Source organism: Ascochyta rabiei, chromosome 8 (genome assembly GCF_004011695.2).
Source record: "Ascochyta rabiei chromosome 8, complete sequence".
Classification (NCBI taxonomy): Eukaryota; Fungi; Ascomycota; class Dothideomycetes; order Pleosporales; family Didymellaceae; genus Ascochyta; species Ascochyta rabiei.
This window is the reverse complement of record NC_082412.1, coordinates 1,648,064-1,673,293: the sequence shown is the minus strand read 5'-3', so window position 1 is coordinate 1,673,293 and position 25,230 is coordinate 1,648,064. Positions and strand designations below refer to the sequence as shown.

The following is a 25,230-nucleotide window of genomic DNA, read 5'->3' as shown; positions in this document are numbered from 1 at the left end:
TAACATATTCTGGGCTTGTAGATACCACCGCTAGGGCTGTTTTCTTTTTTCGAAGGGCATGGCTCCGAGGGTCCAGAGTAGTCGTTGCTATGCTCCTCGTTCCTTTAAAGCCAAGCCACTGTGCCTGACGCAATTCTACGAAGACTGACGTGCCGACATGGGTGCATGTTCGTTATCGCAGGTTGCTTCTGACCCCGTCAAATACCTCATAGATACAGTCGGTGCCCATCCAGATCAGACGCGACCATTTGGAAGAGCATGGGGATGTGCGCATCCTCCGCATTCTGACTGTTCCTCCCACGTGGCTTGGGGAAGCATTTCGTTCTGTTCGCTGCAGGCTACAAACGAAATGCTGTCTGTGCTAGGTTGGTCCGACTCCAAGATTTGTTGCCGACCAGGGAGCTGGATCGGACCCAAGACGCTGGTCGCGGGTGCTCTTTGCCACGAGGACTGCGTACAACCGCTTGTTCGTGACCCTGCACGTTCGTTAAGAATCATGCAGCCAAGTGAACTATTGCAACATTCGTCAACCCCTCCTGCTTTGAGTCTGGAAGCATTCTGTACGTATGCTAGACTGGCCGGACCTATCGCGCATTCTTCCAATCGGTGCTATCTAGTTCTTTGTCGGGCCCAGGAAAGGTAAAAGGCGTGGCATCTGAGGCATGCGCTTGGCAGCATACTTTGCCCTCCACCAAGATGTTGTCACTCAAGGGTGCTGTTGCACCATTCTTGGCTGGGGAGGTAGTCGATAGCATCTCCATTCACTTATAAGGTCTTTGAAGCTGCCGAAGATGTATATCTCAAGACCCCAGTCATTCGGTTCATCTGCATTGCCCCACTACTTGACGAGGTCCTCATCTCGATCCCGTGACGGCAATGGCTGCTCCTCCGACCGATGTCAAGCAGGCACCCGTTACTCAGCACGCGGACTCGGGATCCTCCCAAATCTCGAACAAGGAGCGACCGTTGCACGGCTCCTACGAAGACCACCCCTTCAGCGACCGTGTGACCGCGCAGTATTGGCGGGGAGTCTACGAGAAGGCTGAATATGAGGGGCTCCATCGCTTCGATCCGGACTACACATGGACAGCGGAAGAAGAGAAGAAGCTTGTTCGCAAGGTAGTTGCGCACCTTGTGGGGACTGAGAAATAGTTGACGATGTGTACAGCTCGATTTCAGAATCACGTTGTGGGCATGGATGATGTTTGTGTCACTGGATCTGAATCGCAAGAACATCAACCGAGCGATATCTGATAACATGCTCAAGGAGCTTGGTGGGTGCGGGCAATCTACCGTGGTCGACTGAGCTAATTACGATCCAGGCATGAACACCAACGATTTCAACTATGGACAGACCGTGCGTTACCCAAGCCTATTGTCCAACCTTGACTTATTCCAACTTAGATCTTTCTCGCAATGTTTCTGTTCGCCGAGTTACCTAGCGGACTAATTAGCAAGAAGCTTGGAGCCGACCGGTAAGCTTTCTCGAATAGAGCTGCACACATCCCTCTGTCAAACATCATCGCTGACAAGAGTTGTTGCAGGTGGATTCCGACCATCATATGTGCGTGGTCAATAGTCAGCGCATGTCAATGTGCTATCACGACCAAGTCGCAATATTTTGCTATTCGTGCGCTTTTGGGTCTGTTGATGGGAGGATTCATTCCGTAAGCGGCTTCTTGTGCGTGTGACGGCATGCGACTGACAGGCCTTCCAGCGATATTGTGTTATGGCTTACATACTTCTTCAAGTCCAATGAGCTGCCCACCCGTCTGGCGTGGTTCTGGACGGCGCTGAGCTTCTGCAACATCGCCGGGTCGCTGTTGGCTGCTGGAGTCCTGCAAATGCGTGGTCTAAATGGCTGGAGTGGATGGCAATACCTGTAAGTGGGACAACTTCGAAGTACGTAGTTGAGACTGATGACTCTAGATTCCTGATTGAGGGTCTTCTGACTTTTGTTATCGGCGTATTCTCCTACGTTCTCATGCCAGCTGGAGCAACTCAGACAAAGAACTGGTTCCGCGGCAAGAACGGATGGTTCAGCGATCACGAAGAGTACATCCTTGTCAACCGTGTCCTACGTGATGACCCATCCAAGGGTGACATGAACAACCGGACTGGCGTGAGCCCAAGGCTCCTGTGGAAGACCATCACGGACTGGGAGCAGTGGCCGCTCTATATCATTGGTCTCATGGCGTATATTCCACCTGCACCTCCATCCACTTACCTTTCCTATATCTTGCGCCAGCTGGGGTTCAGCACTTTCGAGGCCAACATGCTGTTGATTCCATCGCAATTTCTCTTCGCCGTCCAATTACTCATTCTCACATGGGTGTCGAAGAAGCTCAAAGAGCGGGCCATCGTATCGAGTATGAGCAACTTCTGGATCTTTCCCTGGCTTGTTGCTTTAGTCACACTTCCCGCCGGCTCTAATCCCTGGGTTCGATACGCCCTCCTTACCGGGCTGCTCTCCTATCCGTACTGCCACGCAATATTGGTCGGCTGGAATGCTGCAAACTCCAACGCAGTGCGAACGCGCGCCGTCTCTGCAGCATTCTACAACATGTTTGTGCAATCTGGAAACATCATCGCATCCAACATCTACCGCGAGGACGATCAGCCGCTCTACCGCCGTGGCAACAAAATCTTGCTCGCTATTTGCTGCGTTAACATTGCGTTGTTCTTCTTTGTCAAGGCGTTCTACATCTGGCGCAACAAGGTCAGGGACAGGCAGTGGAACGCGATGACCAAGGAAGAGCAGGACGACTACATTGTCAGTACGAAAGATGAGGGTATGAAGAGGCTGGACTTTAGGTTCGTGCATTGAATGTGTGAAATGGAGCTTTCGAAGCGTTCCACCAAAGGAGCTGTGGGTAAGGTGTCGGAAGACAGCTGCTGAAGAATACATAGAGCCAAGCAAATCACAGCAACTAGAAGAACCGTACCTCGAACTATTTGGGAGATTGAACGCAACGGGTCTGGGCGCTGATATGGAGCTCTGCGACAAGGACGGGCCGTAGTTGCTTCTACAGACATCACCGGGATGCGACTGCATGAGATGAGCGGTTCCTTCCGACCTGATCGTGACTTCCTTCACAACAGTGTACGAGCAAACCATGACGCAAGCTTGTTGTTTCTCTCCCATATCTCTAGCCGCCATATCTTAGCGCAGCTTTCTTCGCAACTCTTCCCCAATTGCGGCTTCATTATTGCTTCTCATCCGTATTCTAGACATTGCATCCTCAACCGAACAGCATCACTCCACCTTACCAATCACCACCACAATCTTAGCTGTCACCCACAATGCTCCTTACGGCGGCTCTCGGCCTGCTCGCTGGCACGGCCCTCGCAACTCCTGCCCCTGGTGGATTAATGAAAACTCCACTTTCACAGCAAGACTTGGCGCTCTTGGGAGCCGGGGTTCTCGCCTTATTGGCAGAGAACATGCCAGGCAGGAATGATGCCAAACTATACGGCTTTGCTTCTACACTGACGCATCCCTGCGGTCCAACGTACGTCGGCACTTATACGCTTGGTCCAATCGTCGACTCGGACTATCACGTGGTGCAAGATGGGCATGATTCGCCCGTAAGCTCGAATCGGCCGGGCTATGTTTACGTTTTCGGGACTAAACTCTCGATTGAGATCGATGGGAATACCGTGAGCTGTAAGTTAGGCCTCTCAAACGCGAATTGTTGTCGAGACTGACACTTACAGACGAATATGGCGCACTGCGTTGGAACAGCACACAACTATTTCGTCCTGGCGATGACTTTAGCTGTCTCGCCAGCGGTTGGTCAAATGCTGTGTCGTGCAACGAAAGTGACTCAAGTGATCGAGTAGGTTTTCACCGTCACTGATTCGATGGTAGCAATGACCGCTGATTGGTAGTAGAGCCAGGACATGTTTTGTGTGCTCTGGGACAAATCAGGCAAACACGGCAAGTCCAGACCTGGAGACACAAACGCCAGCGTTGCGAGCGTTGCTCCTTCGATCGAGACGCAATCTGCCGAGGATCGATCGAAACAGATACCCTCTTACCCATCTGGCTATCTCGAACCTGGGCCCGTTTCTCCATCCACAGTTCCCGAGGTTATGCATGGCTTGTCCAGACATGCGTTGTGAAGTGGTGTTTCAAGCGCTGAGCCCTTCGCGTCACTGCTCTAGAAAGGTCTGGCAGTAAGATGTTGACCATGCAGGCAAGGAACCAGGCAGGTGCGGGTCATGACGCAGCAGAGGTGGAGGCGGTCCCTCTGTTTTGGTATTCAGTTTCGTGTGCTTCATTTGTTCATTCTCCCACGGGAGTATCCCAATGTCATGATGTCCCTCTAGAAGATGTGCAAGATTCGCTCAGACTAGTTGGTGAAGATGTGCATCACAAAAGGTCACAGCCAAAGCTGATTGGGTATCGCAAAAAACCTACCCAAAGATCAAGACGGGAGAGCTTCCACTCTCACCGTGTTCAACAGGCCCACTCTACGAGGTGCTGCCTGGTGGCCCGCCCATATTCAACAAGATATCCAGCATATCCATACCGCCGACATCAGGCCCCATGGCCGTCTGATTGATCTCAGCCCCCCACTGATCCAGCAAAGGATCCAGCGGCAAAGCCAACCAATCCTGATCGTTCCCTGCGCCGCCCCAACTAGCGCCGCTGTTCGCCCACTGAGACCACGAGCCGTTCGCATTGCCCTCTCCATGGCTGCTGTTCGTACTGTTGTTTCCATTTTCATGGACGTTGGAGCCGCCTGGCGTGTTTGGGGTTGGGTTTGTGTTTGGGGTTGGGTGGGGAAAAGAGTGGAAGCCCGGCGGGGGCATGATGCTGATGGAGTTTGAGTTTGGATCGTAGTGTTCAGCGGAGATGCCCCATAGGGAGTGCGAGTGCAAGTGCGAGAGCGGGGTGCCGCGGCCGCTGCCGCTGGCTGTGAAGCCGCCGAGCGAGGGGCTGCCTGGGATCGAGGTCCCTGTGCCGGAGCCGGGGGGTGCGAAGGCGGCGGAGCTGGAGCCTAGGTAGGCGTTGGCTAGGTGGTTGAGCGGCGCGGGGGGAGGCATTGGGGGCGCTTGGATGGGGGAGCGTGAGCCGGCGCGCGAGAGGCTGGTTGGAGCGTTTGCGGCGAGGCGGACGAAGCGCGAGCGGATGCGGTGCGTGAGGGTTTCGACTAGGTCGGCGAAGCGGTTGCCGACGTGCACGTCGTCTACGATGGAGGTGCGGAGGGCGTCGACGGCACCCGAGAGGAGCGCGAGAGAGACGGCGACGTCTTCTTCTGTTGCGCCCAGGGCAAATGTTTTCAGCAGGATGATGGCCACGGACACGATGCGGAAGAAGGTCCGCACTGGGGCATGGCGGAGATAGTCCCCTGGGTAGAGGCCGTCCACGACGACTTTGAGAACGTTGCGCGATGCGTCGATGACTTCGTTGATGTAGTGCCGGTCGTTGGCGTACCACTTGGTTAGTGTGGAGAAGGGAATGGCGCCGCCGTCTCCTGGGCCAGGGGCGATGCCGTTGGTCGGGGTGCGCGCGGTGGAGAGATTGGCGTGTGTTTGCAGGGGCGTGTTGTGCGTGCAGCGTTCCACCACGGCTTGCAGGGCGAGAGAGTTGAGGTAGACGCGTGTGTACTCGAACTCAATAATCAGGACATGGCGGAGTTGTGTGGGTACTGACGTAGGTCAGCGATGGGTTGGGGAGCGCGTGGGAGGTGTCTTACCTTGGGTAGCGCGATCAAAGCAGTTCTTCCACTCCGTCAACGGACCTTGGAAGAACTTCAACATCTCCTCGTACTGGCCTGACTTGAGCAGCTCTCTCGTCTTGCGCCGATTCGAGAACAGCTTCAAGTTGCCCATCTCCATGATTCTCGCTATACGCGTCCAAAAGTCGAGCACCAGGTCCTGTACAGCGTGTCGTTCCTGATGGGCGACAGACTCCAGCGGTAGCCGCTGGCCGTCTTGCGCAGCGCTGGGACGCGTGCCGAACTGCATTGGCGGTGCCTTGATGCCATTCACACGCTGCTGGTACAGTTCGTTTGGTGTGAGCCCTCCGATGAAGTTCTCGTCGCGATGGTCGATCTTGGGCAGCATCGATGTCAGCCCCAAACGGCCGCTCGTCTGGGTGACGTATATGATGAGCAGGTTCTTGAGATGGCTCTTCCGCCGAAAGTACGACTTGACGGTGGCGTGAGAGAGATGCTGGTTCGCTTCTTCAAACTCGATTTCGCTCGTCTCGTCGAAGACTCCGATCTCAAAGGCGAGCGTCATGGCGTTGCCGAGTAGCATCCAGCACATACGGTCGCTCCGCCAGCAGGGTTCCAGCCAGCTGTCGATGCGCTTGTCACCCACGCCCTTGTACATGTCGGCCTTGGGACCCTTTTCGTGGTCGAGATCGTCGGGGAGGACCAGCTCGTCGTCGTCGTCGCCGGGCGGGAAGTGCAGCGCGCGCGGGTGCCACTCGGTGAGCAGCATGAGGCTCTCGACTGTGCCGAGGGTGCGCAGGCCCTTGCGTGAGAGTGGGTTCACGTCTGATCCGGGCTGCTGTCCGGCGCCGCAGAAGCCGCCGCCGAACTGCTCCTGGCCGAAGATCATGCGGTCTATCATGCGCTGCAGGTACTTCCATAGCTTCTCGTGGATGAGGTAGGCGCGGGAGGCAGCGCCGGCGTTTGTGGTGCCGCTCGGCTGCGAGTAGCGCGAGGAGATGGTGAGCAGGGTGACGACCAGCATGGGCTCCTCCTTGAGCAGCTTGGCGTGGAAGGCATGGTCGCGGTAGTCCGGGACGACGATGGGGGTCAGCGGGGACAGGTAGGCGTAGAAGTAGTCGATGTAGGCAATGGCCTCCTTGGCCGTCAGCCAGCCGGCGCGCACGAAGCGGAAGCGTGTCCAGGCCTTGAGCGCCTCGCCAAAGGCCGCCTCGTTGGGCGGGTCTGGCAGCAGAGGCGGCTGTGGCTGTGGCTGGGGCGGTGGCGGCGGTAGTGGTGGTTGTGGTTGTGGTGGTTGCGGTGGTTGTGTCTGCAGTGGCTGTGGTGGCTGTGGTGGCTGCGGCGATTGCTGTGGCGGTGGTGGCGGTGGTGGTGGTTGTGAGATGGCGGGGTCGACGACGGGGTCGGCGGCGGCGTGCGAGTGGCTGCGGTGGGGGCTGCCAAAGGTGTGCGAGCCCGGGGTGCTGGCCAGGGCCGGGCGGTGCAGGCTCGAGGTGCTGGCGGTGCGGCGGTGCAGGTCCATGTCCATGCCCATGCCCATGCCGCCGTTGCGGGCGGCCTCGAACAGCAGGTTGAGGGCATCGTGGCCGCTGTAGATCTCGCCCGTCTGCAGGGTGGCGACCGACTCGTTGTTGACCTTGATGTCCTCATCGCTCTGCTCGACGGGGTGCATCGAGGCCGACGTCGTCGGCCGTCGCAGCGGCTCATAGCGCCCCACGGAGCCGCCGGGCGTCAGCGGCTGCGAGACGTAGGCGCCGTTGTGGCCGGCGACGAGGGGCTCTGGCGGCTCCATGTCGTGCGGGCGCGAGCGCTTCCTCGCGTTGCGGACCTCGTAGTCGTCCTGCTCGTCCAGCTCATCGTCGCCATCCTGCTTGCGCTTGCGGCGCGTGGCCGAGAAGAAGCACTCCTTGCTCTCGCGCCGGCAGCGCACACACGGCGGATCGTGCGGGTTGTCCACGGGGCCCAGGTCGCAGCGCACTTTCCTGCGCCGGCACGGTATGCACGCCTGGTAGGTGCGTGTGTGCGACGACGGCTGTCCTGCTCCTCCTCCTGCTCCTGCACCTGCTGCTCCTGCTCCTGCTGCTCCTCCTCCTCCTCCTGCTCCTCCTGCTCCTCCTGGGCGCGGCGGCGATGCCTGCGAGTGCGAGCCCGGCATGGTAGGGACTCCAGACTCCAGAGGTCGAGTTCGGCTGTATGCGCTTTCCGGCGGGTGCAGGCCCTCGCGCCTGTATTATAGCTCCACGCCCGCTCTCTCTATAAGCTCTTACGTGTCGCGCCCGTCTGGGTCTGGGGTAGCCGCGTCTGACCCGCGCTCTGGCACGCGCCCTTGCACGCTTGCACGCTTGCACGCTTGCTTTCTCGTGCCTCTGCTTTCCGCCGTGAGCGCTGGGCCAGGTGCTGAGCCTCTGAGGTCGTGAGCTGCGTACAGGGTCAAGTCACGGCGTTGCGGGGAGCGGCCTTGTCCCGCTGGATGGGTCTGTACCGCTCCTCTGATGACCTAACCCATCCCTCTGATGACCTAACCCATCCCTCTGATGACCTAACCCATCCCTCCATCACTCCAACCACCTGCACATCACACAGACAGAACAGCTCTTCCACCCTCGCCTGGCAGAGGCACCAACACAGCTCCCACCTACGACCACGCGAATCGGTATTGTGCTTTGTGCATGTAGTGTCACGGTCATGCCTCCTCCCTCTTCTAGTGCCAGTATTGTGCTTTGTGCATGTAGTGTCACAATTATGCTTCCTCCCTCTTCTAGTGTTAGTATTGTGTTTTGTGCATGTAGTGTCACGATCATGTCCACGGCACAACTGCAACAAGGACGCGTGGGATATCACAATATATATATCTATCAAACAACAAAACACGAGGGATATACAGAGTCGTTAGCCAAAGGCGCTCCACTCCAAAGCTGCCCATCCTTCCATCCATAGATTGCCTGTCATGGCCGGGCCTAGTAACGCGGAGGGTCGCGGGCATCACGGCCGTACTCGTCGCCGGGCCGGCCGCCTGCCTGGCTCCTGCCGCTGCCGTCGCCGTAGTGCTTTCGCCTCAAAGCCGCGAGCCTCTTCTTCTTGGTGTGTGCGTTGATGTAGGTGCCGATGATGAAGCCGATGATGTTGAAAAAGGGCACCCACGTGGCCTCGGGCAGGAACTGCTGCGCAAAGGCCAGCGAGATGGGCGAGATGACCCAGCTGACCTTCATGACGGGCATGAAGCCGGCCTTGACGGTTGCGCGGACCTGGTGGAATGTGCGGGCACCGGCAATGATGGCCATGGACGTCAGGTACACGCTGTTCTGGATGGGGGAGATCTGGACGGGTCAACACAGGACATGGGCAGGTACATCCTCCAGACGCGCTCACAATCAAGTTGCTGACCAGGATCTGCATGATCTTGGCCTTGACACTGGTGCGCCCTTGGAAGAGCTTCTGCAGCATGCTGATGAGGACGTGGCCGAGGGGCGCGGCCACGACGGCGCCGTACAGGGCCATCTTGGGCACACGCGAGGTGAAGTAGTGGCCGCTCTTGCTCCTGTCGTGTGCAATCCACGACGCGAGGAACTCCTGCAGACCCGACAGCGTGCCCGACGTGAGCATCTTGGTCCGCAGCGGGTTGCTCTGCAGCTGCTTGAGGTACGCCTGTCGCAAACACCGTCAGCCTGCCGCTCTACTGCCCTCCCCAGTACCCGACACTCACTGCGAGGTAGCCGTTGGGACCGGCGCCTTTGGTCAGCGCCTCGCCGACATGGTGCAGCAAGTCGTCCTTGCCCTTGGCCTTGCCGCTCACCGCATCCGCCACTGCGGCCGTCGTCTTGGTCGTCTCCTTCTCGAACTTGACCGACATGGCGTCTGCTGCTATGCGACGCTCGCCGGCGGGGAAAGAATGGGTCGGGGGGGAGCGTCGGCGGTTGCGGGTGGATCTGGGGAGATGGGGGCACGCACACCTGCGCTGTTTGTTGTCGTCGGCCTCGCTGCGTCCCGATTGATGTTAGCACAGCGCCTGCTCCTGCTAGATCTGGCGGCGGAGATCCCGGCAGTCCACCCAACACGCTTGACGGAGGTCCTTGGTTCCGTCGATTCGCTCACGTGTGTGCCTTGCTTCGAGCAGAGGTCCCGGCTCCTTGGACGCGCGAGAGGAGATGCACGCTGCAGTGTTAGAGTGTGCACACTGCAGCACCCGGTCTTTCTCCTCGCCAGCGATAACGGATAGCGGCGGCCACCGCCGCCGTACGAGTGGGTGTTGCGTGCGACTCACCGAATTTCCTTCTTCCAGCGCAACGGAGAGACGGAGCAGAGTATGTCGACACGAAAAGAACCTTTGTGTGCACACGAGTGCATGAAATGCATCGTGGACGCCCTCTGAACAAGTAGCCTCGATGAACATCCGGATCCTTACAGTCTGTTTGGACAACGAATCCAGACCATCCCTTGCCACCTAGTCGGTCGTGTCAAAGGTTTGCTCAACTGAACTCTCTACCTCAATCTCTACATTTCTCGTCTGAGTCTTACTTTGATGTTGGCCTCATGCGCTTATTCGACAATGCCTGCATCTCCGTATTGCCTGCACACCACTCTTGGCCCTGTCTCCAGCAGGGTTCAGAAACACAAGAGCTATCGTACTTCCTCCCGTGGGAACCAAAGTCTTCCATACCGAACCACCACCCACCCATCAAGACCGCAACGGCTACAATCCCGAGAAAGTGAGGAGGAGTAGATGGCCATGCGCGATCGACGGTTTGTACTACACCAGCCCTCTCAGCCGACCCAACCCCGTGTTCCTGCTGTTCAACGTCCACGCTCACGCCGCCCAGTCTGCTGCAAAGTATCTCTCGCGCTTCACCATGTCTCGCACGCGTCGTTGCTTCAATCTCATCATGTCGACTTGATTCAAAGTGTCCTTCTGCGATGGTCGACTTGCCTTGACATGATTCAAAGTGTCCTTCTGCGATGGTCGACTTGCCTTGACATGATTCAAAGTGTCCTTCTGCGATGGTCGACTTGCCTTGACATGATTCAAAGTGTCCTTCTGCGATGGTCGACTTGCCTTGACATGATTCAAAGTGTCCATCTGCGATAGTCGACTTACCTGGACATGATTCAAAGTGTCGTTTCGCGATAATCGACTTGCCTTGACGTGGCAAACGGCAGGAGCGACCCATGGCTCCGGATCGCCTTGTCAGGAGGACAAGAGCAAGAACACGGGTCTTGTCATCTCGCCATTTTCCATTTTCCATTTTCCACTTGGTATGTTGTTTGGGTATGGGGCGCCTTGAGGCTGCTTGCCCCAGCTCAAGCCTTCAAATCGCTCGTTGCCAGTCTACACTTTCACCTGTGCTGTGACTTCTCCATGCTCACACTAAACCGCAGAAGGCGCGCCTGCCTACCCATCCACATCAACCGCGGCAGCGTCACAACAGCTCTTTCACCTCTAAGCCCTTCCACCTCTGCCAATCCATCTCGTCCAAGCATGTCGGGCGACACGAAAGTACGTCGTACAAGAACAGACATGCGCCGGCTCGTTAACAAAATCAAGGTTCGCACAATGCCAAAACGCGTGCGGACACCAAATTGCACCCACGTCGACATGGACCGAATATACGGACGTGGCCAGCAGTGCCATGTCTGTGGACGGGAGCCATCGATCGGCTTTTTGTACGAATGCCGTCAGGACCGCCGCGCACCTTCACTCCACAACCTACTCGCAACCCAAGGATACGACAACAACGTCCAGCCGAAGTCACCGCTGCGACTAGAGCTTGAAGACATCGGTCTGAGCGAAAGCATCATTTGCACCGCAGAGCAAGGCAATTACACCGCCGCGCAGCTAGCCATACTGAGGACGCAAAAGACAGAAATGAAGCAAACCATTGCCGACTCGATTCAAGGAAATCAGATCAACGATGCGGTTGCTAGATTGGCGGCGTTCGTGAACGCACCTTCTAACAACGACGGCACCATGAACAGCAAAATCAAGGATGTAGTAAGTCTCCTACCCCAAAGACCACAATCGTTCTAATGAGAAGACGCAGTCAGCGCCGTGCAATTTCAGAGCCTGTCATACCTGCCGCCCGTACTACCGCGATCGTGTCTACATTTCTTTCACCGCCGTGGCTTTGGCCGACTTCCCGCCCATGTCAAAAAAAGACGTGCGCTATCTGTCCACAAAGCCGGCACACGTTATTCGCGCAATCGGTGCCTCTCACAACGCTTCGGCGACTCAAGTCAGCCATGTGGAACCACCAGTGATCGCCCAAACCACTATAACCTTCGCCACTTCCACCAATGCACCGCATACAGCTTCTACCACAGCCTCCGACTCCAGTGATCTCACCTTCAAGACAACGCAGACCGACGTAGACGAGCTTTGTGCTCTTCGTCGTCCGCGGAGAAGATTCTACAACATGGGACACAGGTCGTCGGGGGACATAGCGCGCGACCTTTCGCGGATGCCGCCATTATTTACACGTCAAGGTCTTAGGGCCGCACTCCAGGACATCTTCCGCCCAGGCAGAGACTCAAGCTCGTCCGGGTCCATGATCACGCTTCCTGTCCCACGCACTGGCACCGTCCGCGACCCGTCACCAGCACAGCCGGTCGGCGAATTCGATATGGGTGCCCTGCGTCGGGTGAGGAGGCAGAAGGAGCGGAACGAGCTTCGAAACGGGACGTACGTCGGCGGCTTCGAAAACGTGGGCGCCACGGCAACAGCCATGGCTGAGCAGGATACTGCGCTTGTACCACACAGCAGCGATGGAAGTTGCTCATCAGGGTCAGACTGTTCCGTCTATTCCTGCATCTCCCAAGGCAGCGAGGTGGAAGTCGAGGGTGGAGTTGCGCTCACGGAAGAAGCGGTCGGGTCTCACACGCCTGACATTCTCGCGGTCGACATTCCCGCCTCCAAGTCAGCGATTTGCATCCGAACCAAGGCTATGGCCTACAACGACGACGATCTGGAGGTCGATTTCGGGCTACAGAGCATCATGACGCAAGCGTGATACGAAGACGGACGCACAGAGTATGCTGTGAATGAGGACCACAAAGGCGGACGAACCTAATCATGTACGCTGACGTGCCTTTTAAAAGTCGGCATTTTGAACATGGCATCTCTTTCTATCCGGATTAGATGGCAACAAGATAGCGGGCACTAGATACCACTCTGTCCAATGAAGCGTAATACAACACTAGAGCATCCCTTTTTACTGATTGCGTGGTGGTCATGATCTGCATTGACTATCGAAGCATAGTATAGACGATCCAGTCTGGCTTTTGCTGTCGTTCAACGTATTACATCTCCTCCCATCCCCTTGTTCTCGATATCAAACCAAGTCATAAGGAGGCCCACGCCCCTCAGATCTTACTCTTCGCACAAGGTTAACGGCCAGGACCGCCAGGGTAGCCTTGAGGAGGCGCCTGGCCGTATTGCTGCTGGCCTGGGTATCCACCAGGACCACCGGGGCCACCCTGCGGCGGACGCTGCTGCTGCTGCTGGCCGCCGTACGGCTGACCTTGCGGCGGGTATCCGCCGGGCTGCTGTCCGTACCCTTGCTGAGGCGGCTGTCCGTACTGACCTCCCTGTGGCGGCTGTCCGTACTGCTGCTGGCCTGGAGGCGCACCGTACTGGCCTGGCGGGGGAGCGCCGTACTGGCCGCCCTGAGGTGGGCCGCCGTACTGTTGCTGCTGGCCGTAGCCCTGCTGGGGAGGGGCGCCGTAGCCGCCGGGCGCAGGGTTGCTCTTCTCGTCCTTGGAGTCGTAGGAGCGGTCAATGGCGCCGAGGAGGAGTTTGATGATCCATAGGTCCGGGGTGAGGTCGACGGGCGGGTTGGCGCGAGACATCTCCTCCTGCTCGTTCTCGTAGTCTGCGACGTGTGTTAGCATCTAAGAGGGGCGACATGTGGGGGGATTGTGGAAAACATACTGGAAGTGCAGTCCACCATGGGACCAATCTGCGGGTCTTCATCCAACTTTCCAAGGAACTTCTTGGCCGCCTCGTCGTTGCCAACCTGCGCGAACTCAAAAGCGACACCGCCACGGCCGTACTGAGGGTACCTTTGCTGCAGAGTGTCGAACGCATACCTGATTGTGTCAAAGACGGCGTTCTGCGGCTCGCCGGCAGGCTGACCATCTGTGATGGCAATGACAAGCACAGGCTTCTTGAGCTGGCCCTGGGCGGCCCTGCCAAGGATAATCTCATCGATGACCTTTTTGCGGAGCGAGGTGCCCATGGGAGTGAGGCCCTTGAACTGAACACCATGCATAATCTGCTCAATCTGTGCCTCGCTGGCGACACCGTCCTGGAGGGGACGGCCTTGCTGGTCGCGTACACCGGAGAGGTCAGTGTTCATGAAGCGCAGCGAGATGCCATCAGCGTCGAAGAGAGTGGCGGCAAACGAAACACGCTCCAGAATAAGGCGCAGGTCCTTGATACGCGAGCCTTCCTCCTCAAACTGCATGGAGCCACTGTCATCTAGTTCTCGTCAGTGGTTGTCAACTCTGCCGTTCTTGCCATTCATACCGATGTAAAGAACGACGTCGTACAAAGCCAGTTTCACGATATCGTTGGCAATCTCCTTCTGCACGCGCCAGCGCTGGATAACCTGGTTGATCTTTGCGGCCGCCTGCTGTGCAATTTGGTCAAGGACTGGCGAGCCTGGGGGGTAGAATGTCTGGAGGCCCTTCTCGTTGATACAGTCCTGCAGCAGCTGCTTGTAGGCCTGGACCTCAGCAGGGCTACCCTGCACTTGCTGTAGCGGAGGTGGGCCTCCCTGGGGGCCTCCAAAGCCTCCTTGGCCCTGGGGTGGAGGTGGTGCGCCATACTGCTGGCCTGGAGGTGGTCCTCCGGGTCCTCCTGGTGGACCCTGCAAGATAGAGTCAGCACATACTCGTCGCGTACACGTCACTATATGCTTGCTCTGCATGAATGGGAACAAAATGGTGATAGAAAATAGAATGTCAGGTCACGTGTGGGGCTACGAACATATTGGCCGTAGGGTTGCTGTCCATATTGTTGCGGAGGCTGGCCGTATTGAGGCTGTGGTGGCTGGCTCCATTGACCTTGCTGTTGGTAAGGTTGTTGGCCGTACTGCTGCTGGCCGTATTGCTGTGGAGGTGGCGGCTGGCTCCACTGGTTCTGCGGTGCTTGGCCTGAATACGGAGACATGGGCGACGGAGGAAAAGCAGGAGACTGAGGTGGCTGGCCAGGCGGTGGTGGAGCGGGTCTGTTATATCCCGGCTGTGCTTGAGGGTATGGGGATGATGGTGCGCCATATGGAGCAGGAATCGGCGGTTGTGTGTAAGGCGACTGCGGCGGAGCTTGCGAGCCGGGGCGCAGCGGTAGTGGCGGATTTCCAGGCACCTGCGGAGTTTGGCCATACGGATTAGGTGGTTGTACGGGATATTGTGTTGGCTGGTAAGCGTTGTAGTTGCCCGAGGACGTAGCCATCTTGCTGGAGAGCGGCATTGTGTGGCTGAAGGTTGTGGCTGCAACCGTCCGGTGTGACGTCCAAGGGCGGTGCTTTTCAGGCGGTGGGGTTGGTCCAGAGAAGCCAAAAGCAAGGTGGAGAAGAATAAAAGCTTGCGGAAGTCTAGGGTGATGCGGCGCGCGTGATGAAGGATGATGACGACGCAGAGCAAGCGAGAAGGGAGTGGAAAGAGGAGCTTACTTGGCCGGGAGGAGCGGCACCTTGCTGCCCTGGATACGCTTGGTACTGCTGCTGTCCGGGCTATTGAATTAGCTGTGCATTCCAACGACGTTTGAATTTTGCTCAACTCACATAGCCACCCTGTCCGCCTTGAGGAGCGCTGCCCTGGGGAGGGTATCCTGATGCAGCATTTGCTGCCGCCATCTTCGATGCCACTACAGCTGCGCGTCAGCCCCTCCATGCCCCGCGCAAAGCGTCATCGTTGGGCTTCAGCCAAGAAGCTTCGGCAGCCACTTACAACCCATCTTGTGCTTGTTTATCGGACGTTCAAGTTTTCAAATAATGCGACGGAGCCCTAGAGAGGATGCAATTGTGAATTCGAGAGAGGTGGAGGAGTTGGTGGGTGATTCAAATGGTAGGTAAGCCTTGCCAGGCGAGTATAAGGGAGCAAGCTGGGAAATGACAGCATGCATCAGCTCAGCCCCTCAGCCCCTCAGCCCCTCAGCCCCTCCCATCAGCACCGCCTTCCCTCTTGCATGAGACCACGCCATTGGTTCTTCAGGCAACACGCGCGTTCGTTAGTCGTCACAAAATGTGGGCACTGGTGAGCTGTCGGGATTAGAGGGGTCCGACGTTCGATTCGAGGAACGAGCGGGGCACAATCAGGCAGCACAGCTTCGCAGCCACAAAGCACAACCGCCCTGCAGGAGCCTGCATGACAACTGTCAACAGCGTGATTGACAGGCGGTAGCGGCCTTGCGCCACTGTGATCGACAGGCCCCGATCAGAGAGGTTGGGTCCAGGAATGTCAAGTGGTGAGTGGCTGGAGGAAGGTAACGTAGGCACAAAAGGGAACGAAGATGGAAGCTATAGAGCTGCTCCCATCTACACCAGTAATGTCTCTGTAGTACAACATGTTTCAATAATCGAATGGCTTGCCTTCTGCAGATGAGCTCTCGTGCCCACTCCAAGAGTCCAAGCTACAATCAGCATGTGAGCAAAAACATGGGCAAGAACCTACAACAGCGGGCATTCGCTAGTAAGCCATAGGCCTCCTTTCAACGCGCCCTACAATTGTTTAAGAAAATGCCGCTGGAGACGACAAGCTTCGCGCGCAAAATCTTGGCATTTGTTTGGAAAATTCGCCAAGTCTGCGTTTCTGACACCTTAAAGTACGGTGCCCAAAAAGCGACCACACACAGTAAAGTTCTGCTTCACTGTGATTGTGCTAGTCAGCTTGTACCTAATAGGAAGCAGTTCTACAAATGGGGATTCTGTGAGATCTGTGAACGATTTATGTGAATATAATATGAGGTCTGGTCGCCGTCATCGAACACACCGTGTCATTGGCGACGTTTTTGTTGAAGACTCGAGCACATTGGCTCCATGTTCTGCGTATTTCGGCACATTCGCAAGTCGATGTATCGTTTGAATGTTTCAGGGTACACAGGAGGCGGTCTTGAGGCGTTCTTCGCATAGCACAGGATGTTCATTGGGGGTTTTGAGATGTTGAAATGTCGATGCAAAGGAGTATGCAGATACAACCATACTTTTCTTGGTTGCTCGCCCAGGCACGACTACAATCACTGAACGCAGACTTTCCAGTGAGCCAGTTCTCTTATATGCTTGTCTCTGAAAGGGTGTCGAAGATAGATACGTCGTCATGTAGATGAGTCCTGCACATGGGCAACAGCTTGGCCGGGCCGATCCAACCGCACCTCGAGCGGACCTGGGTGTCGCTCTGCAGCTACAGTGAGCCTCAGTATGGCGCGGAAGTACATGCCAGTCAGCACGTCCGGCCTGCCGTCGCGCTGCACACTCTGCGTCTGGTCCTGCATCGCTACGTCCGGGTCTGCAGCCATTTCACCTGTAGACTCCCCCTTCTTAGGTTTCTCCTTGTCCTTGGAAATCCAGACATTGCCGAGCATCAACGCAGCAATGATGCTGATGGCCAGGAAAGGGATGATAGAGATAAACGCTAGGCTAACAGCGTCGGCTGCAGCGGAGCGGAAGTGCTCGAGCTTTTCGGGTTCGAGGTTGTTGATAGCGTCCAGAGCGGCAGCAGAGTTGATGTCGAACCCGGATGAGCCGTTTCCGCCCTCGAAATAGCCAGACATCTTGTTCTGGAACACAGAGCCCATGACTGTCAGGGCTATAGTGCCGCCGAAGGGTCCAGCAAAACTCAACAAAGCCAGAATAACTGCAATCCTATCTCGATACATGCCTGTGAGGTGTAGGTTCTCGGGCATGAAGCGAATGCCCGTCCCGAAGCCGGCGACACCCATGAGGATGTTGACAGCAGTTTTTTCACGAGCACTGATAGCCCATGCCAGAGCCCCAATGCTACCAGTTTCTACGATCGTGCCGAGCAGGAGCGGCCAGATGGTCTGTCTTGGGTAGACGTTGCACATCATGATCGCGGTGTACACGCCAACACCGATACCGGGTACATAGAACAGAAGTTGGAGACCAGCTTTGCCGGGGTCAAGGTTCTCGACCATGGTGAAATAGACGCCAGCAAAATAGAAACAGGAATATAGGGCTGCACCGGTCGCTGCGGAGATTATGCAAACCAATGTGACGTCCTTCTCTTGGAAGAGATGGTACGGCACCAAAGGCATAGTTTGCGGAAACTTCTCGGTTAGCCGGTGAACTGCAGCCATGGACCGTTGATAGAAAACAAAGAACACCAGCAAGAGCGGCCCTACTACAAGCGGTACCAAAACAGCTGGTGATGCCCATGGGTACTCCGAGCCTCCCCAGCTGGTTGCAAGCAAGATCAAGAGCACTCCACAAACGAATGACGCCGTACCGATGAAGTCGATACATGCGCATCCACCGAGGAACGACTGAAGGTGAGTCTGGCCAGACCTTGGATGAGTCAGTGAGCACCTGCCCTTCTTCAGGTCGGGTCGCAAGAACGCAATTGTGATGATGCTGAATCCGCTCAAGGCAGACAACAGGACAAACACGTATCGCCAATGTACTTTCGTCATGTAGCCTCCGATCTGGTACTCCAGTTAGTGTTATACAATGGCGGCTGCCAGGTTTTGTACCAATGGGCCCGTGGCGTAAGCCACTCCTATCAAGAAATGAAAAATGCTAGTGTTGAAAGCTTGCTCTTTCAGAGACACTTTGTCGGCAAGGATAATGAGGGAGCAAGTGGACATGCCCGCCGTTCCTACACCTTGGAGTGCTCGGCCTAACACGAGAACTGGCCAAGCAGGTGCGGCTGCGCAGAGGACCCCACCTAGGCTCATGATTGCTACAGCGAGTTCAAGCGCAGCGAAGCGTCCAAAGACGTCTGCTAGCTGACCAAAGACAGGAACGAAGGCAGTATCCGTGAGTGTGAACGCTGTACCAATCCAACTGAGCTGATTCAAAGCCTCTTCAGCAGACTTAGTATATAGTGTAGTGGTATTTGCGGGAGGCACGTACGGAAGTGAGACGCAATGAATGGTTGTGCTGTCGCAACGATGGTTAGGTCCATGCTCGCAGTGTAGAAGCCAGGCAACAAAAGCAGGAGGAACTTCCATCGTCGCCCATGAGCCGCCCAGGTCGCTTTGCTGGGGAACTTGCTGTTACCAGCTAGCGTCGCGCCTGACGAGCAGTCTACATCGGACTGTGTTCGTACAGTCGTCTTCATGGTGGGCTATCTGGAAGGTGCGTGTGAAGTCAGCACCAAAGTGAGTGGGATAAGCAGCGACAAGACAGATGAGTGGGAGTAGCTGTTTCAATCAGCGCTGCTGATGTCTATCCAAGACACTATTTCTGCGAGGATCGAATCGGTGCACTCAGCCATGCGAAAGGCATGCGAGGAGAAGGGGCTAACCGCACGGTACGTTAAAAACACCATGATTCGGCCATTTCTGTAGTAAAACACACCGTAGCGCTGTAAAGGCAGCTTGCTCGAGATCTCCGATCAAGTTGCCAAGCCCCCACGCCAGGAAAATGCCCAGCCGTTGCCAACACTCCACCAACACTGTGCTACTGAAGTGGATCCCACAAAGCGCATGCGCCCTCAAGAGAGAGGTTAGGCCTCAACTGAAGCATCCGCCCCATCCTGCTTACAACATCAAACCTCCGTCCCTGAGACACTCACAGCAAAGGTCAGTCAAAGTACGCGTTTACGGGCCCTACCAATCGCCATCATCATACTACAGGGTGGGACAACACACTCCGCACAGCCAAGACATAATTTTAGAGAGTACGGGTGTTCTATAAAGTGTACAACACCTAGTTCATGGATCTATGCCATCTTGATTGGCTGTGGCGGGGTATAGGGGCGTTCCGCTGAGCGCCTACCGCAGCCACATCCTGTCGGGTGCCTTACGCCATCGAAAACAGTGTTTAGGCATGCAACAATCCAGCATCCTTTGCGAGTGTACCTCACACAGGTCATGAGCGTGGAGAGCTTTACCGTACCCTTGGGCCGCGCCTAACGCCTTTACCACAACGATTAACGAGTAAAAGGGGTTGGAAACGAGGGCTTAAGCCTCATACGATTCAGGCGTGGAAGTAGTGCAGCTTGGCATCAAAACGGCAGAGGTTAGGATGCCCCAGAGATATAATCATGCCAAGTAACACAGCCTGATTCCAAGCAACTTCGGATCCTACAGAGGGTGCTCAAACACGCTGATATCGAGTAAAAGGTTCGTTAGCGCGAGAACGGCTGACTCCAGCCATTGCTATGCTCCAGATACCTACACAGCAATGTATTTGTAACTGCGACCGCGATAGAGTGGATATAAATCCGGATTGGGACCAATCGGTCACTTAGGTTTCAAGCTCGTACCTACGTGTTCTGTACTGCCAACATCCAAATAGGCAAATCCACGTGGATCTCAGTAGACTGGTGGGAGATGTCCTGTGAAGTCCCTGCACATCCCTTGCAGTTGAACTGAATCATCAAGCTTTGTCCTACAAACATCTTGCGCTGCACTTTGTGTCACTCTCTTATTATCTCATTTCTCCAACCGGCAGCACATGCAGAACAGCGCCTCAAGTATGCTTGCAAGGAGTGCCATAGCCGCAAAATTCGATGCTAAGTTTCCCAGAAAGGACAGTCGGGCACTTAAACGCCGTGCCACGTTAACGGTCGAAAATGCCTGTTTGCATTGGAGAATAAAAATGGCCGCTCCCGAAGACCAACGTTGCAACAACAAAGCAAGTCTAAGTCGAGCGACTCGTCTTCCACGCAAGAATGGGAACAGATGTCGATGGACTGAAACCACCGCCCGAAGCTCCTGCGGCGTCAGTCGGAGAGTTTGGGCTATGAGTTCAGTGACTCGAGTCGATTTAGCAGCTACCACGAAGACCAGCTGCCACCTTTAGCTGAAAGGCCTCAATCCTTCTCTCCGCGTACCTTTAAATCCTCTTTGAATAGATACTCTGGCAATCCAGCTCGTAAGGACGAGATGGAGCATGGATCACCGAGACTGCTGGACTACAATATCGACTGCATACCAGACCCGTAGTTATCAAATCTTTTCCACACCGACCCGCTCTCGAATAACTTATCTGGGAGCTCGTCTGACAACATTTCGCAAGATTGTTTTGACGTGAGCCTTATGTCATCAGCTGCGCCAGATCCGGCTCCGCTGCTGTCGACGGCTCAGTCCAGCAACCACTCGAGCACTACCTCTAGCTCCTATAACGATCCGATTGAGATTCAGCCTAAAATCAGGCCTTCTCCACGAGCCAGGAAATACATCACAGATTCCTCCCGATTCAATCTCAGACCTTCGACTCCACTAACAGGTATGCCTCGGTAGAGGCCTGTCAGACATTGGAATGTTTCGACGCGCTTGCCAGAATCCTACAGCAAAGGATCGCCGGACACAAACAGCAGATGGGTTCTGGTGGACTATCCGCTATGATCATTGGTGGCACCCTCTACGTCGCTGTGCTACAGGCCATCTTGATAGCAACCGTTCTTCGGCAAGCTGATGGTGAAAGGTCGAGCAGCGACAGAAGGGACAATAATTGTAACTACAGCCGCAGAGCATCCTCATCGGCTTCGTATCAGTCTATATCCAGCAACAATATGGGTACATCGGGCATCGGCAACCTCGGCAGTATTTTGAATCTGACCAAGATGGAATACTACGTGGCTGTTTTCAACCAATACTTGCAGCGCTTCTTCAGCGCCAGCAACAAGGGTACTATATCCCAGCCTTCTTCTGCCCTGATCTTCGACTATAGAGCCTGTATAGATACCACCGAGTCTGTGCAAAGTCGCGTGCGTTCGTTGCTTTCCCAGAGCAGGCAAGCCATGATTTAATCGACATGGGTAGGAAAATTTATGACACATGTTTTCACTTTTCCTCGCACTTCGGGTTGATGTCTTCTACAAGAGTTTCATCGAAGACTCAGCCAGCCACACACGTAGGCTGAGCCGTAAGGTGTTCCTATTTGAAGGGCCACCACGGGTCGTCTTCGGTGCAATTGCCCGGGGGTAAGCAAAGCGTTCAACAGTGCATCAGTCGTACATAGGTAGCCTTACAATAGTTAGTGCATCACGATATCTACAATTGTTGAATGCGATTACGAGCCATTCCGTTTACTTGTTTTCTCACCGTTGATCTCAATCATCGGTTTCAGTAACGGTATACCTAGGGGGACCTCCCCGTTTCTCCACTCCTCGTTTCCCGTTAACAAGCCGCGACCGGACCGGTCCCGCAGACGCACTTGCTTTAGTGACCAGCGGATGTAGACGAGCGTACGTACGTGGATACTACCAATCGTTAAGCACAGCGTGCCAGCGTGCCAGTGTAGAGAGCGCGTCACACGGCACACAAGTGCCATGGCGGTCCAACATGGAATGTATCCTTGCAAACTCGCTCGCCCTTGCACCTAACCTGCGCCAAGTTCACAACCTGTTCGCATCTCACACGCGAGATTCGTGACCCAGGGCAACGGTTCAGCAATCAATCTACACGCCAAGTTGTATCTAGATCGGATCGTGATCCCAGATTGCGGATCACAGCTTTAGGCGCAGACACACTGCGCCAAATTGGCTAGGCAAAGAGGGAACATGATGCGAAAATATGCCAGCTTGCGTGCGGGTTCTTTGGGGGACTGAAATAGCCGTACACAACGTGATCAGGCAACGCTAATGGCGATATGAGGGAGGAGACAGCCACCATCGAGTTAGAGCTTGCGGTCTCTGGAATCGGCGAACTACCCACCATCAATCCGGCGTTCAGCACGAAGCAAGCGCGCTTCATCTATACTATTCTCGATACTGGCCTGTCATCCTACATCGATTCGCTGGCCAAGACTGACCTTGTGACTGGCGAGACTCTAACATGGTCGACTAAAAATCACACGCCTGGCGAGGCTGTCTTCGTTGCTGTAGCGGAAGATGAAGGCTATCTGCTTTCGGTTGTGCTGGATGGTGAGACGGATACGAGCTATCTGCTGTGCTTGGATGCTAGGAATCTGAGAGAGGATGCTAGAGCGTCTGCCAACGTTCCTGTTGCTATTGGCTTTCATGGCCATCATTTGGCTCAGACAAACTTCTAGATGGCACAATATCATCAAAGAAGACTACATTTCTGTTGTAATTACATCTATATTTCGTGAATCCAGGCAGCGTTTCTGGTCGCCCGTCTATTGCAGAGGATCTCTAGATTGAGATGAGAGTGTCTCTTTAAATGAAACTCACGATACAGCAATCCATCGGTTGCAAGAACCTTTCTGTGTTGTATTGGTGTGATTATAGATCAGAGCAATCATAGCAGTGTGTTTATATAGTATATCCTGTAACAAATGGAGCCGAGCTCCAAGCCATCAATGTCGCCGCTAAGCAGATACTAACACGGTATATCTTGCATCCAGCACGGGAACCATGCATCTCTGACCTATCCATTGCAATCCGAACATGTTGATTCGCTGTCTGCCTTTCTCCGCCGCCTTGACGATAGCTGCGGCGCACATCTTGACTTGCTTCGGATCCATTGGCACCATCATGCTTGATCTCTTGCATCAGAAACTTGTCACACAAGCGTGTGGGGAGCTCATGCTGTGCATGGTATGCATCTTTCGGATCGTACAAATGTACTGTAGGGATTGAGACCCGTGCGGTCACGGTCAGTGGATACAGTAGGCGGGGAATGTGGCTAAGTTCCTCGTCGTGATCGCTCCCAGCGGATTCGCTATCGGAAGAGGAGCCGTCAGAGTCAAAAGCACCAATTTCGCTCGCGGCTTGCTCTGCATCGTCGAGGATGCCGCAGTATTCGTTCGCGAGAGCTCGTTGGTTCTCCTTGAGGAGGAGACTGAAGCGGTACTTAGGGGCTTCCTTCGTGGGGCTGATAGGCTTTTTGACTTCGTTCAAGTCACCCTTGTCCGTAGTGGCTTCTCGAAGCCGCTCACGGTTCAGCTTCGTATCAGGTGACAGGACAATGAGACAGGAAAATAGCGCCGCAAAGCTGAAAATCGGCCGACTTCCTGGGCTATTGAACTCTTGGTCCATGAGCATCGACAGGACCAGTGAAGATCCCTGGCTGAAGGCTATCACGCCGTCGAACGGTCATTCTTCCTCAATGATCTCGTGAATGAGCTCATGAGCCAACTGAACGGGGCCAGGCTCAACTTTCTTGTACCAGCAGTAGAAAGGACCTAGCATAACGGAAGGTATGGCTGTCGGAGTTAGATCGCCACGTATATACGATAAAAACTGGCTTACATAGATGTCTGTTACACTCAATCTCCCCTTCCACGAACACATATTCAAACGACTCGGGAAGCTGCTTGCGAAGGGCAGCTATTTGCCTCTCGAACACATGGCTCGAGCTTCCGTAGCCTGTCAAGCAGAGAATTTCCATAGTGTGTAAACGTGATCGCAGTGTACTAGATGGTGATGCTAGTGTCGCTCATGGCGGTCAGTTCATGGTACACCTTATTTATTTAATAGCCCGCCCACAAATCACGACACGCTCCCTGCAAGTTGTTTACAGGTCTCAGAGGCCCGATACTTGGCTGCTTCGGAAGCTATCTGCAGCAGTATTATCATATGACCGGTTTCTAGTCAGCCTTGCAGCTGTCGGCCAGTTTTGAAAAGACACCGAGCGGGTTCGGTGTGTTAGAGCCCTCATGATCTGACAAGGTTTGAGCATCTGAATCCTATATTGTGTTCATAAAGGATAGTAAAAACCCGTGTTGGTTGTGTTTGAGATGGATTTCGCCGATGTATGAGGAAGAAGCAGGCTTCTCGTCAAATGACGCTGACCTAGTGAAGTTACCACATTTTAACTAGCTGCTGTGGTTGACTCTTTGAATTGTTTGAGGTTAAGAAACTTCCTCGCCACAGACGGTATGATAGCCTCGTCCTCTGGTAACAGGGAAGAAGTTGTTAGCGACACTATTGAGCTGGTTTTTCTAAACAGAAAAGTGTATGTGCACGTTCAAGATGTGGATCTACTAGAGCACTCTGTCGGATTGTAACGCAACAGGGATTTTGCGCGATAGTCTGCTGTGCAATCTTCACATCTTCATACTCTCCAACTTAACTGGCTTCTCTAACTTCTTATTGCCAGCGGCTGCCTCTGCCTTAACTAGTCTTAGACTCGACGCGATGGTGTATAGCCTAGTCTTCTCCTTGTGAGCTGTAATCTCACCAAACACAGCATCTATCTCTTTAAGTGATTTGCCCTTTGTTTCTAGGATGACGAACCAAGTAACAGCAAACATTATTAGCGCAAAAGTTGCAAAATAAGGTAGGTTCTGTAGCTAATTAATTTAATTATGTTAAGCCTAATTATAAAGTTAAACATCTATGTCGAGTAGGTGGTGAGTGACATCGCTTTAAATTGACTGCCCTGGTTGTAGATCTCTGATGGCAGGACCCACCCGATAGGAGCCCGGGAGTAAGAGAAGATAAAGTCGTAGATATGTAC

General features: G+C 54.8%; 10 protein-coding genes across 11 annotated transcripts, besides 5 other annotated features; 4 read left to right on the top strand and 6 right to left on the bottom strand.

Moving 5' to 3' along the window:
* Positions 1 to 876: 876 nt before the first annotated feature.
* EKO05_0005510 (uncharacterized protein) lies at positions 877 to 2,827 on the top strand (the record flags this gene model as incomplete). The annotated part of the gene is made up of 7 exons (XM_038940207.2): positions 877 to 1,119; positions 1,169 to 1,274; positions 1,323 to 1,357; positions 1,405 to 1,475; positions 1,545 to 1,667; positions 1,718 to 1,882; positions 1,930 to 2,827. 7 exons carry the CDS (start codon positions 877 to 879, stop codon positions 2,825 to 2,827), a joined length of 1,641 nt encoding a protein of 546 aa, XP_038798524.2.
* Positions 2,828 to 3,303: 476 nt separating this feature from the next.
* EKO05_0005509 (uncharacterized protein) lies at positions 3,304 to 4,125 on the top strand (the record flags this gene model as incomplete). Its single annotated transcript, XM_038940050.1, has 3 exons — positions 3,304 to 3,667; positions 3,718 to 3,839; positions 3,895 to 4,125. 3 exons carry the CDS (start codon positions 3,304 to 3,306, stop codon positions 4,123 to 4,125), a joined length of 717 nt encoding a protein of 238 aa, XP_038798523.1.
* Positions 4,126 to 4,476: 351 nt separating this feature from the next.
* Positions 4,477 to 7,842, bottom strand: EKO05_0005508 (zinc finger transcriptional activator; the record flags this gene model as incomplete). The annotated part of the gene is made up of 2 exons (XM_038940217.1): positions 4,477 to 5,657; positions 5,706 to 7,842. 2 exons carry the CDS (start codon positions 7,840 to 7,842, stop codon positions 4,477 to 4,479), a joined length of 3,318 nt encoding a protein of 1,105 aa, XP_038798522.1.
* Positions 4,756 to 4,787: a tandem repeat.
* Positions 6,923 to 7,124: a tandem repeat.
* Positions 7,198 to 7,228: a tandem repeat.
* Positions 7,720 to 7,805: a tandem repeat.
* An 802-nt stretch (positions 7,843 to 8,644) lies between the features above and the next one.
* On the bottom strand, positions 8,645 to 9,537 carry EKO05_0005507 (uncharacterized protein; the record flags this gene model as incomplete). The annotated part of the gene is made up of 3 exons (XM_038940208.1): positions 8,645 to 9,004; positions 9,057 to 9,332; positions 9,391 to 9,537. The coding sequence occupies 3 exons, from the start codon at positions 9,535 to 9,537 to the stop codon at positions 8,645 to 8,647; spliced, it is 783 nt and encodes a 260-aa protein (XP_038798521.1).
* Positions 9,538 to 10,850: 1,313 nt separating this feature from the next.
* EKO05_0005506 (uncharacterized protein) lies at positions 10,851 to 12,688 on the top strand (the record flags this gene model as incomplete). Its single annotated transcript, XM_038940185.2, has 4 exons — positions 10,851 to 10,937; positions 11,041 to 11,178; positions 11,227 to 11,673; positions 11,723 to 12,688. 4 exons carry the CDS (start codon positions 10,851 to 10,853, stop codon positions 12,686 to 12,688), a joined length of 1,638 nt encoding a protein of 545 aa, XP_038798519.2.
* Positions 12,689 to 13,064: 376 nt separating this feature from the next.
* Positions 13,065 to 15,636, bottom strand: EKO05_0005505 (uncharacterized protein; the record flags this gene model as incomplete). Of its 2 annotated transcripts, XM_059636614.1 has the most annotated exons (6): positions 13,065 to 13,549; positions 13,609 to 14,157; positions 14,206 to 14,548; positions 15,353 to 15,412; positions 15,464 to 15,546; positions 15,630 to 15,636. In XM_059636614.1, the coding sequence occupies 6 exons, from the start codon at positions 15,634 to 15,636 to the stop codon at positions 13,065 to 13,067; spliced, it is 1,527 nt and encodes a 508-aa protein (XP_059492597.1). The 2 variants fall into 2 exon arrangements, with proteins under 2 accessions (XP_059492597.1, XP_059492596.1); XM_059636613.1 differs by having other exon boundaries at positions 14,668 to 15,636.
* A 171-nt stretch (positions 15,637 to 15,807) lies between these two features.
* Positions 15,808 to 15,842: a tandem repeat.
* A 1,150-nt stretch (positions 15,843 to 16,992) lies between these two features.
* On the bottom strand, positions 16,993 to 18,977 carry EKO05_0005504 (uncharacterized protein; the record flags this gene model as incomplete). The annotated part of the gene is made up of 3 exons (XM_038940157.1): positions 16,993 to 18,339; positions 18,388 to 18,719; positions 18,770 to 18,977. The coding sequence occupies 3 exons, from the start codon at positions 18,975 to 18,977 to the stop codon at positions 16,993 to 16,995; spliced, it is 1,887 nt and encodes a 628-aa protein (XP_038798517.1).
* Positions 18,978 to 22,456: 3,479 nt separating this feature from the next.
* EKO05_0005503 (Torulene dioxygenase) lies at positions 22,457 to 22,858 on the top strand (the record flags this gene model as incomplete). Its single annotated transcript, XM_038940199.2, has 1 exon — positions 22,457 to 22,858. One exon carries the CDS (start codon positions 22,457 to 22,459, stop codon positions 22,856 to 22,858), a length of 402 nt encoding a protein of 133 aa, XP_038798516.2.
* A 223-nt stretch (positions 22,859 to 23,081) lies between these two features.
* On the bottom strand, positions 23,082 to 23,813 carry EKO05_0005502 (uncharacterized protein; the record flags this gene model as incomplete). Its single annotated transcript, XM_038946011.1, has 1 exon — positions 23,082 to 23,813. One exon carries the CDS (start codon positions 23,811 to 23,813, stop codon positions 23,082 to 23,084), a length of 732 nt encoding a protein of 243 aa, XP_038798515.1.
* A 109-nt stretch (positions 23,814 to 23,922) lies between these two features.
* EKO05_0005501 (uncharacterized protein) lies at positions 23,923 to 24,159 on the bottom strand (the record flags this gene model as incomplete). The annotated part of the gene is made up of 1 exon (XM_059636612.1): positions 23,923 to 24,159. The coding sequence occupies one exon, from the start codon at positions 24,157 to 24,159 to the stop codon at positions 23,923 to 23,925; it is 237 nt and encodes a 78-aa protein (XP_059492595.1).
* Between the last annotated feature and the right edge of the window lie 1,071 nt (positions 24,160 to 25,230).